This window comes from Trichechus manatus, unplaced genomic scaffold (genome assembly GCF_000243295.1).
Source record: "Trichechus manatus latirostris isolate Lorelei unplaced genomic scaffold, TriManLat1.0 scaffold00008, whole genome shotgun sequence".
NCBI classification, from domain to species: domain Eukaryota; kingdom Metazoa; phylum Chordata; class Mammalia; order Sirenia; family Trichechidae; genus Trichechus; species Trichechus manatus.
The window spans coordinates 85177-99141 of NW_004443944.1; the positions used below are offsets into that span (position 1 = coordinate 85177).

The 13965-nt window shown below is 54.8% G+C and overlaps 1 protein-coding gene across 1 annotated transcript in view; it reads right to left on the bottom strand.

Moving 5' to 3' along the window:
* Positions 1–4446, bottom strand: part of MYT1 (myelin transcription factor 1) — a 57313-nt gene extending 52867 nt beyond the window's left edge. Inside the window, exons 1-4 of the mRNA XM_004370500.1 lie at positions 4247–4446; positions 3894–3981; positions 3163–3217; positions 2325–2355 (exon numbers count right to left, since the gene is read on the bottom strand). Coding sequence (XP_004370557.1) covers positions 2325–2355; positions 3163–3217; positions 3894–3981; positions 4247–4446 — 374 coding nt within the window. The remainder of the gene's footprint in view (positions 1–2324; positions 2356–3162; positions 3218–3893; positions 3982–4246) is intronic.
* Between the last annotated feature and the right edge of the window lie 9519 nt (positions 4447–13965).

Below are 13965 nucleotides of genomic sequence, written 5' to 3' on the forward strand. Positions count from 1 at the left end.
TGATATGTTGTGGGGTTGTTAACCAATGTTATAAAACAACATGTGTACTTCTGTTTCATGAGAAACTATTTGTTCTGTAAGCCTTCACCTGAAATACAATAAAAAATAAAAAAGTAAAAAATAAAAAAAATGTTAGTAAGGAAAAAAAAAAGAAAGACACAAGCAGAGAGACATGGGGACCTCATACCACCAAGAAAGCAGTGCCAGGAGCAGAGTGAGTCCTTTGGACCTGAGGTTCCTGTGCTGAGATGCTCCCAGACCAAGGGAAGACTGATACATCACAAGGACTTTCCTCCAGAGCCAACAGACACAGAAAGCCTTCCCCGGGAGCTGTTGCCCTGAATTTGGACTTGCAGCCTACTGGACTGTGAGAGAATAAATTTCTCTTTGTTAAAGCCATCCACTTGTGGTATTTCTGTTATAGCAGCACTAGATGACTAAGACAGTGCATAAACCCCTAGTTTCTCCGTGAAACACAGTAAGGACCTCACTGTTGCTGAAGGCACAAGTTAGGGCCACATGAAGCCAGAAGTGCTGAAGCCAGGCGGTCAGGTAATCCCTGGCTCTAGAATCAGCATGAAGGCAAGAGGCAGGATCTTAGGCCACGTGTCTGGTCACGCTCTGCCTCGGGGCACGGCGTGTCCTGCCCAGGCTCTGCAGAGGATACAACGAAGTGAGCATTGGCCGGCCCTCGCCAGCCCCGTCCTCCCCGTTTCTAAGCAAATAAGCCTGTTTGGAGGGTCACTTTTCCTCCTGCTGCTTAGAAGCGACTAGGGAACACCTAGCCCCGTGGGTCTGCATTTCCACTCCACTTTATGACTTCATCCACCGCCAAAATTAATGAGCATTATGAAATCACAGAGCTCTCAGGTCCCCGACCTCACTGTGGTGCCCCCTCTGCCTGGGCACGCCTCCTCCACCGTCTCCACAGTGCCCCGAAGGTGGCTGCTGCAGGGCGCCTCCTCCCAGAGCCCCCCCAGGGTGATGCAGCATCAAATGGTTGAGCCAACTAGGCCGCACCCACAGACACCCCCTCAGTGACCCTGCTCCTCGCGAGGACCCGGTAGGGAATGGAGTACACAGGAGCGTCCACCACGACTCTCTCAGCCCCGACGCAGACCTGGGCTTTTGGACAGTAGGACGTGAAGCAGCTCCTCTGGCTAGATGAACTTTGACCCACTGAGCCTCAGTTTCCCCACTTGACAAGGGGCTAATCCACCCACCAGCAGGCTCCTGTGAGGGTGGGTGGGTCAGGTCTATAACATGCTCTCTGCTCCCTTGGAGCGTGGCTCTGGACCCCACGTCTGCAAGGGTCACTGAGCAAACCTTGGGGTCCCCTCCAGTTCTGGGCTCTGTCTTCGTGACTGAACAGCGACTTGGTGAGGAGTAAGATGTCTGGCCCCAGGCTTGCTCGGTGCAGTGAGTGTGCTGAGGGAGGAGGGCATGGCTGGGGCCCTGAGTCCAGGCGGATGGGACTTTGAAATGGCTGGTCTTGTGTTCTGTGAATGAGGCTGCATCAGAGCCTGACTGCTGTCAGCACCAGCCACTGTTCTCGGGGAGAGTCGAAGTCCGGCCCACGCAGACCCTCAGCACCATCTCCACCCTCCTCGGAAAAGGGGAAATCAGGCTGGTTTTCTTTGCCGCCGGCTGGGCTCTGAGCAGGGTTGGCGGGGTGGCACACTATGAAAACCCAGGAGGCGTCCGGCCCCGAAGGCCCGCGCTGGGGTTCCGCAGTTGGCCCTGCCGTCAGCCCTCGGGACCTCTCCTGGCTCCCCTGGCTCCCTCGCCTGCCCCACGGCTTTGGGCGAGCCAGCAGAGAGGTGGAGCTCCATGGCCTCCAGGGAAGCCCTCTCTTCGGCACTCACGCTGACCCCCAAGTCCAGGCTGTGCCCTTCCCAGTCCCACCTGCTCATCCTAGGCTCTACCTAGGATCCAGAATCAGTCAGAGCAGGCAAGCCCGTGCTCAGACCCTGCCCACCACCCACACAGCAGGCATCGTTCATGGTGCTGAGAGGAGACCCCCCCACCGCTCACACTCTGGCTGAACTTGACCCCCAGGCCCTCAGCACAGAAGTGTTTGTGGAGCCCAATGATGGACCTCCTTGCTGCTGGTCTGGTGGTGACTGCTGTGAGCAGGGATGTCCTTGTCATGAGCTGGGCGTCAGGTGGGGATGGGAAGAGGGGGGGAAGGGCAGAGGCAGGATAGAATGGAGAGAGGGAGCTCGTCAGGAAAGAAGAGTGTCCCAGGTCGCCTGGACACTGAGGTGGGCTCAGAAGTGCAGCCAGCCCAGCTCGCACGTGGTGTTAACAAGAACCTTCCTTACCTGAGGTCTGTGCCTGTGGTCTCTGGGGGTGCTGGTGAGAGGGGGGGGGGAGAAACACAGGTGAAAGTTAGAGCACAAAAGACTTGTTTCCTAACAGCCCCGAGCGCACGAAAACTAGGCCCCAGATCTGCCAAGTGCAGTGTAGATAATCCTCGTGAGAACTGAACTGATCTCCAGGGCCCTCTAGAATCTTCTCCAAGGTCTAACGGAGCACGCTGCTTCCTCCTCACCCCAGGACCCAGGACATGCTGAGGGACGGCAGCCTCCTACTCTAATTGCAGGTGGGCTTCTCCTGCCAGGGCAGATGTCCAGATGAACCGGACAGAGGGGAGGACAGACAGGCCAAGCAGCCAGCCCACCACCGAGACAGGTGACTGCCAGGGAGGACAGTGAGTTCCCAGGATGGCCTGCGGGGAGGGGCTAGAGACCTGGCCCACACCATGGGACCCTCGCCCAGTACACCCTCAGCACGATGCGCCCTAAGAGTAGCCTGGGCTTATCCTGGCGGGGGCTGCACTCACGCCCGAGCGAGACCTCCCACTTGCTGTTCCAGCCCGGGACCTCCAATCCCCACCAGCACCGAGACCTTGTCCTGGAAGGGAAAGAGGCCTAGGCAGGAAGTGCCGGGTGTGGCGAGGAGGCGCCGCGTCTCTGCACCAGGTAGGCTCCTGTGCAAAGGCCCCCAGCCGGTCCTCCTGGGCACATGCCTAAGCAGCTGAAGGGCTTCAGGCACCTGCTGGGGGCGCTCAAGTGACATGAGTCCTGCTGTGGGCTTGTCCCTGAGGACACCGTCAGGGAGAGTGTCCCAGTGAGGCAGCAGCCTGGCCTGGGCACTCACCTCGGCCAGTCTTGGACCGCGTACGAGCCCGCTTGTCCTCATTCTCTAGGCTCATCTGTAAGTAAAACAGCCACAGATTAGCGAGAACCCCAGGGTCCAATCAGTTTCTGGCCCAAGCTCTGGCTGTGAAGGTGGACTCTGTCCCCAGAGATGAGGGGAGGCCTGGGACCAGGAGCATCAGGTAGGGATGCTGCCGGCAGAGAAAGTTCTACCTGTGGGTGCCCTCTGCCCCCCACCCGAGATGGTGTCGGAGTCACCTGGGGGACCAAGGCATCAGGGCCACCCCCAGCCTGGAGCGTTCAGAGATTAGCTGCCCGCAGGAAGCACCACCCTGCCTGAACAGTCAGACATCTGTTGGCCTCCAGACCCCAGCAGCAGGCATCTGTGCAGGCCAACCGCTGTTTGCAGCATTCGGTTCTGGGCAGCCCAGGGAGACACTTCCCTGGGGAGGCCGTCCCAAGTATGATGCCGTGGTTCTGACCGTGTGTACTCTGTGTGCACAGAACCGTGCTAGGGCCAGCGGTGTCACCCCACAGAATAGGGGTGAGCCACCCACAAAACTGTACATACCCTAACGGCCACATTAAAACGTACAAAGAAGCAGGTGAAAAACTTAACACTAAGTTTTACTTAACCCAGTATATCCAAAATATCATCATTTCAACATGAGACCAGTATAAAAAACTATTGGTGGGTATTTTCCATTCTTGCTCTTCACCAGCTGTAGAGACCCACTGCATGTCTCGCATCTCCAGATTCAGGCCACATCTCAGCAGCTCAGTGGTCAGAGCATCGGGGCTACTATGTCGGGCAGTGCAGCTGGGAGCAGAGAGGTCTCGGGTGAGAGCCCGGCAGAGGCTGGAACCCGGGCCCCAAGGCTCGACCCCATGCATCCTCACAGCCTGCACCCATCGCACCCCCAAGCCCACCCCCCCGTTCCTTGCTCCTGCCCACAACCTCACCCAGCTCAAGGTGTCGAGGGGGAGCCCCCAGCAGGTGACAGTCACAGAAGAACTGGGCCTGGGGACAGGGGTCACTGGGAAGCCCTCAAGGGGGAAGCGGCCCCAAGGCCTGAGGGTCACACGCAGACTCCTCTGTGACAAATCCCGGTGCCCTGGGCTCAGGGGGAGAATGTTCTCCATAGAAAGAGGCCAGCTGGCCAGGCAGCCAGGCAGTGGAGGGAGGTGGTGGTGGTGCCTGTGCCTGGCGAGTGTCGGGAGCCAGGGTGGCATCAGACACGCTCCAGAAGGCCTCACCCCACATGGTCAGGAAGGGGAGGGGCATGTCGAACCTGCCCAGAGCAACCCCACACAGAGCCCCAGACAGCCAGGGCTGCGTTTGTGAGGTTGCCACGGGGACAGGCAGCATTTGGGGATGGAGGAGAGGAGGGAAGGGGGGACGACAGGATAAAGTCCGCAAGGATTTTCGTTTCTAAAAGCCAGCAAGAGGCAAATGTCTTGGGAACCACCCAGGAGGAAAGAAAAAGGAATTCCCCAAAATTAGTAAGACAAAATGTGCAAAGGGAATTGCCCCTATGCAGCAGCGCTAACAAATAATGATTGAGGTGATTTGTTAAGGAAGAAAAATCAAAAAACCTAGGGTAATTTATGCAACTTGTCAGCCTGGGCAGTGGGCCTCACCGCGTGCTGTGTGCTCGTTACAGCCCCCAACAACACCGAAGGTAATCACTGTGATTTCTGTTATTAAAGCAGAGGCTCCCTATGGGCCGATGGCTCACATGTAAAGGGAGGAGAGGAGCAGGTGTCAAAGGGCCTTCATGACATTAACAGCCTCGTTCCGGCTCTCCGCGCAAGTGCCTCCGAGGCTCCACAATGGAGCTAATGCGCCTGATTGCTGGGCCCGCTCAGCTAAAATGCAATCTACAGCCTTTTCTGCCAGTTTTCCCAAGGAAATTTGCGAGCATTCTGCTAGGTTAGAGCCTGCCTTGGCAATTTGGATTTCCTGCAGATAAATTATTCAAAAAGCAGAGAGTAGAGAGGGTTGCAGAGATTCCTAATGGGTGCTGCTTGCAACCACATTCCCTTCACGGAAGCTGACAGCTGCCCGTCCATCCAGCAGTGCCTTCCATTGCTGACTTATCTGCATCAAATGGTCAGTAAGCGAGAGGGTTTCTTCCCTTCATGCAACTCAGATTTTAAAAGGAAAAACTCCGAACTACAGAGGAAAAATCAGGCTCTTCACTGTGAGAATGAGCTGGTGAAGTGTGGTGACTTAGGCCGTCAACAATGAAGCAGGGAAACTGATTTCTGGGTTGTTTGGAACCAGTGGTGGTGGTCGCACAGATGCTCTTGGGGACAGGCGCAAGGCTGGGAGGAAGCAGCAGTCCACCTTTACACCACCTTCCTTTCCAGAAGATGTCGGTGCTGTGTACCCAGCACCCGGCACCATGTCTGCTGGCCTGGTGGCCATCCACCCCAATCACACGCCAACCAAGCTGTGCCCTGAAGGACATCTCTTTGGCACAAAGACAACAAGTCACTTCCCAATGTTTCCTTCATTTTTAAAAAAACAAAAACAAAAGGCTGTGACTTATTCCAAGCAAAAAACAGCCAAGTCCCTGTTTCTGCTTAGCCAACAGACAACCTGGCTGACCCTGCTGCGTCAGATAGAGAATGCCACGCGGACGCTGGCTGCAAGGGCTCCAACTGTCTCAAGAGGGACATTGCTTTTGGCTCCTTTGACCACCTCCCGTGTGGTCCAGTGTGTTTCACAGGCTCTGTGCTCCACAAACCTTTTGTACCCGGCAGTTCATGTAACAACCATGCACTTTTTCAGCCTCTGGGGTTTACTGGGAAGCTGCTGTACCACTGACAGTGCAAGCTGCCACAGGCAGGGGCCTTTATGACTGTTTGAAACCAAAGAAATGGGCATGTGCTGCAAATTACTGTTTTTACTGGGTATTGTATGAGGTGTCTGAAGTTTTGGTAGGAAAAATGGAAATTTTGTAAATTTTTATTTGTTACACTTATGTGCCAGAAGACCCTGATGGGGACTCTTGGGTATAATTAGTAGTACTTCACATGTAGCGGAGCCCTGGTGGTGCAGTGGTTAAGAGCTCGGCTGTTAACCAAAGGGTCAGCAGTTTGAATCCACCAGCTGCTTCTTGGAAACCCTTCTTGGAAACGGGACAGTTCTACTCTGTCCTATAGGGTCGCTACGAGTGGGAATTGACTCGATGACAAGTTTGGTTTGGTTTTCATATATACCACTAAACAGGGAGGGGGCAAGAAAAACAAATCTATACTACCTACCAAAAATTCAGACACACTCAATGATTCCGCATGCTTCCATTAATGAAAACACATAATATCAACAAAAAATTCAAAGCAGAAAATAACCGGGTCACCAAAGGGTTAAGTCATTTATGGGCTCTGGTCACTGTCTGAGGAGAGCGACGGGAGGGGCAGACGCACCCCGTTTATCGCCTCAGCACATGGAGGGTGCTGTCACTCATCAATCCGTTCATTAGCATCATACAAAAGTGGGCTCACTTGAGAGGGCGCTTTTGCTTTGTTCTGTTCTGTGTTTCTTTTTCAGTGAAGTCAAGATTAACCACGTAGCTCTTTTCAAATGCACACGGTTTTCACAAGGACTGGCAATGAGGACCAGCCCCTTCAGACTTGCTGGGTAGCCCTGGCAGGACTGAGCTCTCTGACGTTAACCTTTATACACTCGGGGCCAAGAAGGCCAGTGAGAGGAGTAGCTTTGAGAAGGGCAAAGCCTCACTTGCTTATCTTTAGGGGACGTGGCTTCCCCAGCCTCCAGCACTGCCGGAGTTGGAGCTGGCACAGGGTGTCCTCCAGGCCCGGCAGTTCTGCACCAATCTCCCTCTGAGGTGGAGGCTGCCAGCTGGCCCAGGGCGTGAGGACCCTGCAAGGTACCCCTGCTCTCCTTTCTCTTTGGTTCCTCCAAAGGACCTGAGAACTTCCTCCCTCCGGCCCTGCCCTGCCCTCCTGCACAATGGTCCAGGGCTGCTCAGGGGACAGTCAGTGCAAAAGCCCAGCCCATGCCAGCCCAGGCGATGGAGCCTCGGGACCTGGCCCTCATCCGCCCTCAGAGCACTGACTCAGGCAACACTGGCCTGCAGCTGGGCCCAGAGCAAAGGCCAGAACTGATGCTGGGTCATCTGCAGAGAGATTGCTGCCGTGAGACAGGAATAAGAAGTCCTCGTCCCAGCCCATGCGTACAGCACAAGGACCGCTCGTAACTGTGCAGACCAGGCCCGAGGCCACCAGGGACCACCTGCCCGGGAAAGCCAGCCCTCTTAGGCAGCCAGCAGGACACTATAGCCTGGTGGAAGAGCCCCGACGGCCTTGGCTCCCTCAACCACATCCGTGTTCGAGTTAGGATGGCGACAGCATCACGGCCCAACCTTCCCAAGTGTGACGGCTGCCCCAAAGGCACAGCCCAAAGGACAGACTGTCCCAGAACAATGCTCCTCTGCTGACTCGGAAGCAGCCTGGCACTTGGTGGCCGATGCAGGGCCATCCCCATGATTGAGAGCCCCGGCCTCCAAGGCCACCATTGCCCCACAGGCTGCCTCTGTCACCGTTTGTAGACCCCTCCTGGGTCCCTACTTTCTTCAACTGCTCTTCACATGTTCAGTCCCTACCTGCCCCTTCCTGGCCAGGGTCCCCAACAAAGTGAGGTGCCCAGGGGGCTCAGGATGAGGTCTGGGCAGTAAGGGGAGGATGGAGGGGACTAGTGGGAGCTGCTGACCACATGGGTGGTCAGCTCAAGTACGTCTCTGGGAGGAGCTGCAGGAAAGGGATTCAGATGCACAAAGACCCTGCAGCCAGCTGGTGCGAGGAGAACAGCAGGCTGCTGACCAAGAGGGGTGCATGGGGTGGGCTCAGGGCCGACAAGGTGGAGGGGCTGGGGCTGAGCAGAGGAGGCTTGACCCGCCCCCTGCCAGGGAGTCAGTGAGGAGGCTGTGGCTGCGACCTCGCTGAGAGCAGAGCAGGATGGGCTGACAGGGAGGAGGACTGAGTGACACTGAGGCCTGCTGAGAAAGAGGTGGGGGGCAGGTTTGAGGCCACAGGAGGTGTAGCAGGTGCTTTGGACCTGTTATTTTTGAGGGGTGCACTCTTTTGAGGGGTGCACTGGACATCTAGGGAGGCGGTGAGAAGTGGAACATCCATGACGACTCATCTACCTGGAGTCAGCCTGAGACTCCGACTCCCAACCCTGGCCCCTCCCTCCCTCAACATCCTGGGAGGGTCAAACGCCCTTTGTGAAATGAGGGCTTGGAGCATCGATGCTTCTCAAAGGCAACCCTCAGCACCTGCATCAGAATCACTTGTTAGAATGCAGGTGTTCAGGCCCCTCCCAGATAAGGTGAGTGGGATCTCGGGACTTGCAATTCCCCAGGATCTCCCAGTGATTCTAAAGCCCTTGACCATCCACACTAGGGGGAGACAAGCTCGGGGTTCTTCCGTGGACATGGCCTGGCCTTGGTGAGAGAACCACAAGGAGAAGCTCAGAGGCTCAGCCCAACCTGCTGCTGCCCCTGCCATGCTTGGCACCCCCACAGCTCTGTGCTGGCACCAGGGAGAGGGAAGTGCTCTGCGCTGTACAGACATCATCAGCAGGGAGAGTAGAGAATGGGAAGGAGCTCTGTGGGGTGGCAAGAAGGAGGTTGGCACAGGTGCCCGCGATGCACAGAAGAAGCTCCTGACCTAGTGCAGGGCAGCATGGAGGCTTCCTGGAGGAGGTATCCCAGGGGAAGGAGACCTAAGGGAAGGCATAGGGTCACCCGAGTGTAAGTGGGAGTGGGGGGGAAAGCCACAGACAGAAAGACAAGCTTTCACAAAGGCCTGGATAGAAGAAAGTTACTGATCCGGGGGTCCGTGAATAGTTGGGTGCAGCCAGAGCCCAGAGTTTGAGGAGCGTGGGAGAGATGAGGCTGAAGAGGTGCAGGGCAGCTTGGGACCCGGTGGGCAAGGTGAGAGTGGGGGCTCACCCTGCAGGTAAAGGAGCCCAGCAGGGTTTCCTGCAGGGGCTGAGGGGGCACATCAGATTTGTCTTTGGAAAGATAGTGCCAGCGAGGAGCCAAGGCTGCCTCTAGGTGCAAGCAGTGGGGACTGAGGTAGGAAGCAACCGCCCTGGAAACTGATCGGATGTGTGGGGGAAGGGAGGCACAGCTGACCTGGCTTCCAACCTGATGGTCAGCCTCTAGGAGAAGGGAGCCTGAGGGAGCAGGAGAAGCAGGCTTAGACAGGTGGGTTGCTAGTGGGACATTGGGGAGCTGTCCACTAGCTACCACAAATGGACGTCAGTGCTCAAGTGAGCAGGGTGGGCAGGGTCTGGAGATGGCGGCCCACACCTGAGGGTAGTATGGGTTGCAGGAGCTCTCGTGAGTAACAGAACAGAGGTGGCAGGTAGGCCCCAAGCACAATGACACTCAGGAGACCAAGTCCAACCCCCTGAGAAGGGTGGGCACAACTCAATGCTGGCCATACTTCTCAGTGGCCACCAATAGCTACTCATCGCCTCTCCTCTTTTCCAAAAAAGTCCACCCTCCTGTACACAACTGAGGGCTAATCCCTGACCTGACAGTGAGACATAAGGGTGTCTGTGGGACCATCTGGGGAAGGTTTACTGGCTCATCATAGGGAGGCCACAGGAAAGGCACGGTTTCCTTCTGTGAGATATTGTCAAGTCTGCATGTGATGCCTGGAGCTGCAGCAGCCACACTGTGACTATGAGGCAGCAGTTTGGGGAGGACTTTGTGGGAGGGTGTGGGTACGTCACTGAACTGCTGAAGGAGCCTACCCTGGAAGAGAAGGTAATAAACTTTCCTCATTGTTTAAACCAATTTTATTTGGATTCCGTTACTTGTAGCTGAAAGCCTGCTGAAGAGACACAAAAATCAAGACATATCACAAGACAGTATGTAAATGCCACGTGTGCTGTATGGACTTTGTCAGGGATTGAATTGTGTCCCCCCAAAATATGTGTCAACTTGTCTAAGCCATGATTCCCAGTATTGTGTGATTGTCCACCATTTTGTCATCAGATGTGATTTTCCTATGTGTTGTAAATCCTACGTCTACGATGTTAATGAGCCAGGATTAGAAGCTGTTATGTTAATGAGGCAGGACTCCATCTGCAAGATTAGGTTGTATCTTGAGTAAATCTCTTTTGAAATATAAAAGAGAGAATCAAGCAGAGAGACATGGGGACCTCATACCACCAAGAAAGTAGTGCCAAGAACAGAGCACATTATTTGGACCTGAGGCCCCTGCGCAGAGAAGCTCCTAGACCAAGGAAAAATTGATGACAAGAACCTTCTTCCAAATCTGACAGAAAGAGAGAGCCTTCCCTTGGAGTTGGCACGCTGATTTCAGACTTCTAACTTACTAGACTGTGAGAGAATAAACTTCTGTTTGTTAAAGCCATCCACTTGTGGTATTTCTGCTATAGCAACACTAGATAACTAAGACAGGCTCCAAGCCAAGGATCTTGGGGAGGAGGAGATGGGTATAAAGCAGCTTCCTTTAGGAGGAGGATGGCCCAAAGAGCCCAAGCTCCAGAGGAGCAGAGGCTGAGGGGGTCTAGGGTTGGTGAGGTGATCTCGGTGTGTAGGGGGTGGGGAGGGCTCCCTCTTCCCAGCCACCACCCTCTCGCACTGTGTTGTGCTGATTTCCGTCATGATCTTGACCTGAAGTGACCTCATTGTTTGTGTTTTCGAGTTTCTAGTCTTCTCTCCTGCGGAAATAAACCCCGAGGGCAAGGTGCTGCAAGTGTGCTCACTGCTGTGTCCAGTGCCAAGAAAACAGTCGGTGCTCAGTACATGTTACTGAAGGACAGACAGACGGGCAAATGTGGGTAGTTGGAAAGTCTCTGGAATCCTGGACCAGGAAGGTGGAGAGGAGTGGTCAGATACAGAGAAAACGTCTGCCCAGAGCCTAGGCTGGAGGAAGAGGCAGCTCAGGGTCTTGTTTTATTTGAAATTTATTCTGGCAGCCAGCAAAACTGGGGGGGTTAGAATGCATGTATGGCAATCCCTGGGGACCTCAGACAGCTCCTGTCCAGAAGGAAGGGACCGGGGAGACAGAGTGAGAGGGTAGAGGGACACAGCAGGGACGCGGGGCTGAGGCCGTCCCACCCTGTTCAGATCAGCCAGCACTTCACGCACCAGCATCGCACTCAGACTCCCCTTGTTGGGGCGGGGTGGGTGGGTAGCAACAGCTTTGGCTTGTTTTGCCCTCTTACCTGTGCACAAGGATAACCCTGTGGCATCTTGAAGCAGGTAGTATCTGCTTGGGACACACATTGCCCACTAAAGAGATGGTCTGCTCAAGCAGCCCTCTGCTTCAAAGATGTGCAAGTTCCCCATCTGGCGACCCCAGTGAGCAGCCTGCCTTCCATTCTATGGGTCTCCAAGGCTAAGCCACATGCCCACCACCCTACTCCCCCCAAAAGCCATCTCAACCCCACCCCCTGCAGTGAGTTTCTGTCCCCCGTTGGGGTGCATCCTGCCACGTGTCTGGAATTCTCCTGACACCCACCCATTGTGCAGCACAGTCCAACAGAGTAAGCCAGCAGTTGCTATTTGCTCCTCCCAAGGCTATAAAAGGACCCCCCGTGAGGTATATTCAGCACATGTCTTAGGAGGTTTCTCCTGCCATCTCTAAGCATGGGACATGGCTCCCTCCAACCCCAGATTAAAAACCACAGCTGTTTAACAGGCACCCTAATGAAGCAGTCAAGTCTCTTCCATCTGTCAAAACCCCAGCATAAGCAGGCTTCTGCCCACCCGGGGTTTGCAGTGGCTTCAAGAGAGGCAGCAGAAAGGCTGCACTGTCAGCAGGAGTGTCCGCCCAGTGTCCTGCCTGCATGCTGCTAGGGCCACAGGAGATGGCCTGGCTGAGCCCCATCCAATCACCAGCCTTCTCTATGATGCCACACTCCCACAGTCATGCATTGACCATTACGTGATTTTGCTGGAATATTTCATTCTTCAAGGTCAAGAAAGGGCTTCAGGAGCCACCATCAGTGCCCACTGCTTTTCTCCTTAACAGAAACGAAGGCACAAGCCCAGGGCTTCCTCAAACACACCGCTTAACTCTTCTCTGACAGCTCCTGCCACTGTGGCGCTGTCCGTGTGCATGGTGCTGAAACCAGAGGCCCGCAGCCATGACCACCTCCCACTCAGGGCTCGTCCGCAGCCCCCTGCCCACTGTGCAGCTGCCACGTTCATCCTCTTCCCTGCGATGTGGCTGGGTGACAAAGGCCCGTCCCTGAGCGCTGTGACACATCTCCCTGTCCACCTCCCACCCCTTTACGTTCTCAGCCTTCTCAGTGAAAAGTGTGACCTGCCCTGCCCAGCAGGTCCTGCTGCAATTTGACCTTCACACACAAGTCCTCCCCTGGGCCCCTCTTCATCTTAGATTCTCTTCTCAGAGCAGTAGCTTGTTCCCTATTTTCAGGCTCAACTCAAGGACAAGGACTCTCAAATGAAGCAATTATGAAACAGTCGGTCCTGCCCAGGAGTGGGCTCCTTGTGTTCGTCGTAGTGCAGGGCTGGGGCGTGGGTGCCTGCATGTTCACAGAAGTTGCGTTTTGAACAGTCACAAGTTGTCCAAAATCCCCTGACCTCATCTTGCTTACCCATCCCTTACACAGCTCCCAGACAATTGTAAATAACACTGCACCAAGAGCCCCTGGCCTCAAACCAGGTGACTTTTGTGATTAAGTGGTCTCGTGCCAGGAGGACTCCATTTGAATCCTCGGGGCTGGGGTAGGGGGAGGTGAGTGAAGTACTCACCTCAGGCAAAAAATTTAAGGGGACCCAAAAACTCAACAATCAAGACGAATAATATTTTAATGCAGTATTTTTAAAAATCAAAATTAATGCAAAAATCCATGTTGAACAAAATACCAAATTCTTAAGTAAAGACAAGCTCAATAGTGCTGATGTTTCCTTTTGCCTGTGGTCATCCACTGGGGAAAAGCGTGAGTGGAAGTGCTTAACAAGGCGGATGCAGTGGCCCAGTTAAATAAGCACACGGTCACTGGAGCCAAAAGAAAGATCTTGAGATTCAGGAGGCAAACCCCTCAGAGAAGTTCACATCTCAACATTCAGGTGCCTTCCCATCTAGAGCTTGGGTGCCACCCCTCTGGCTCTTCCCAGGGCTGCAGCTGTAATCCTTGAGGAGACCACATAAGCATGTCAGGGGAGAGAGGTCTGAATCTGACATCTGGCAGAACCAGCCTCCAAGCTTGTGGTCAGCCTTGACCCCAGGACCTGGCCTGCCGGAGCAGGCAGTGGGAAGTTCTAGAATCAGAGGCTATGCATGCACAGGACATGGCAGGGTTTGGGAATGTCCATGAAGGCAGGGGCCTGGGTTGCTTCCATCTGAGGACTCCAGACAGGTCTGTGAAGGGTGCCCACCACCCACCTCCATGTGGGGAGATCAGAGTAAAATCACTGCAGCCTCCAAAGTACATGCCAGCAAACCACGTTGGACCCTGGTGGGGCTCGGGCGGCCCCAGGAAGAGCAGGTCAACAGATCACTGGGAGCTGAGGTGCATGATGGAGCCCAGGTGTTGTCACACCTGCAAGTGGGGAACTGGATGGGAGGCAAGACTCTCTGTCTCATTTTAGTCTCGTCAATATCATTTTTCTTCCTCTAATTTTAAAGTGATCTGATTATTGATGGGCCTATTCCCCCCTCATCCCCACCAAATCTGGACTCTGTGGAGGACTAAACCAAAGGTCATCTCTGTGTTCCATGCCTGGGAGCTGGATAGACTTGCACAGACAGCACAGCGGGG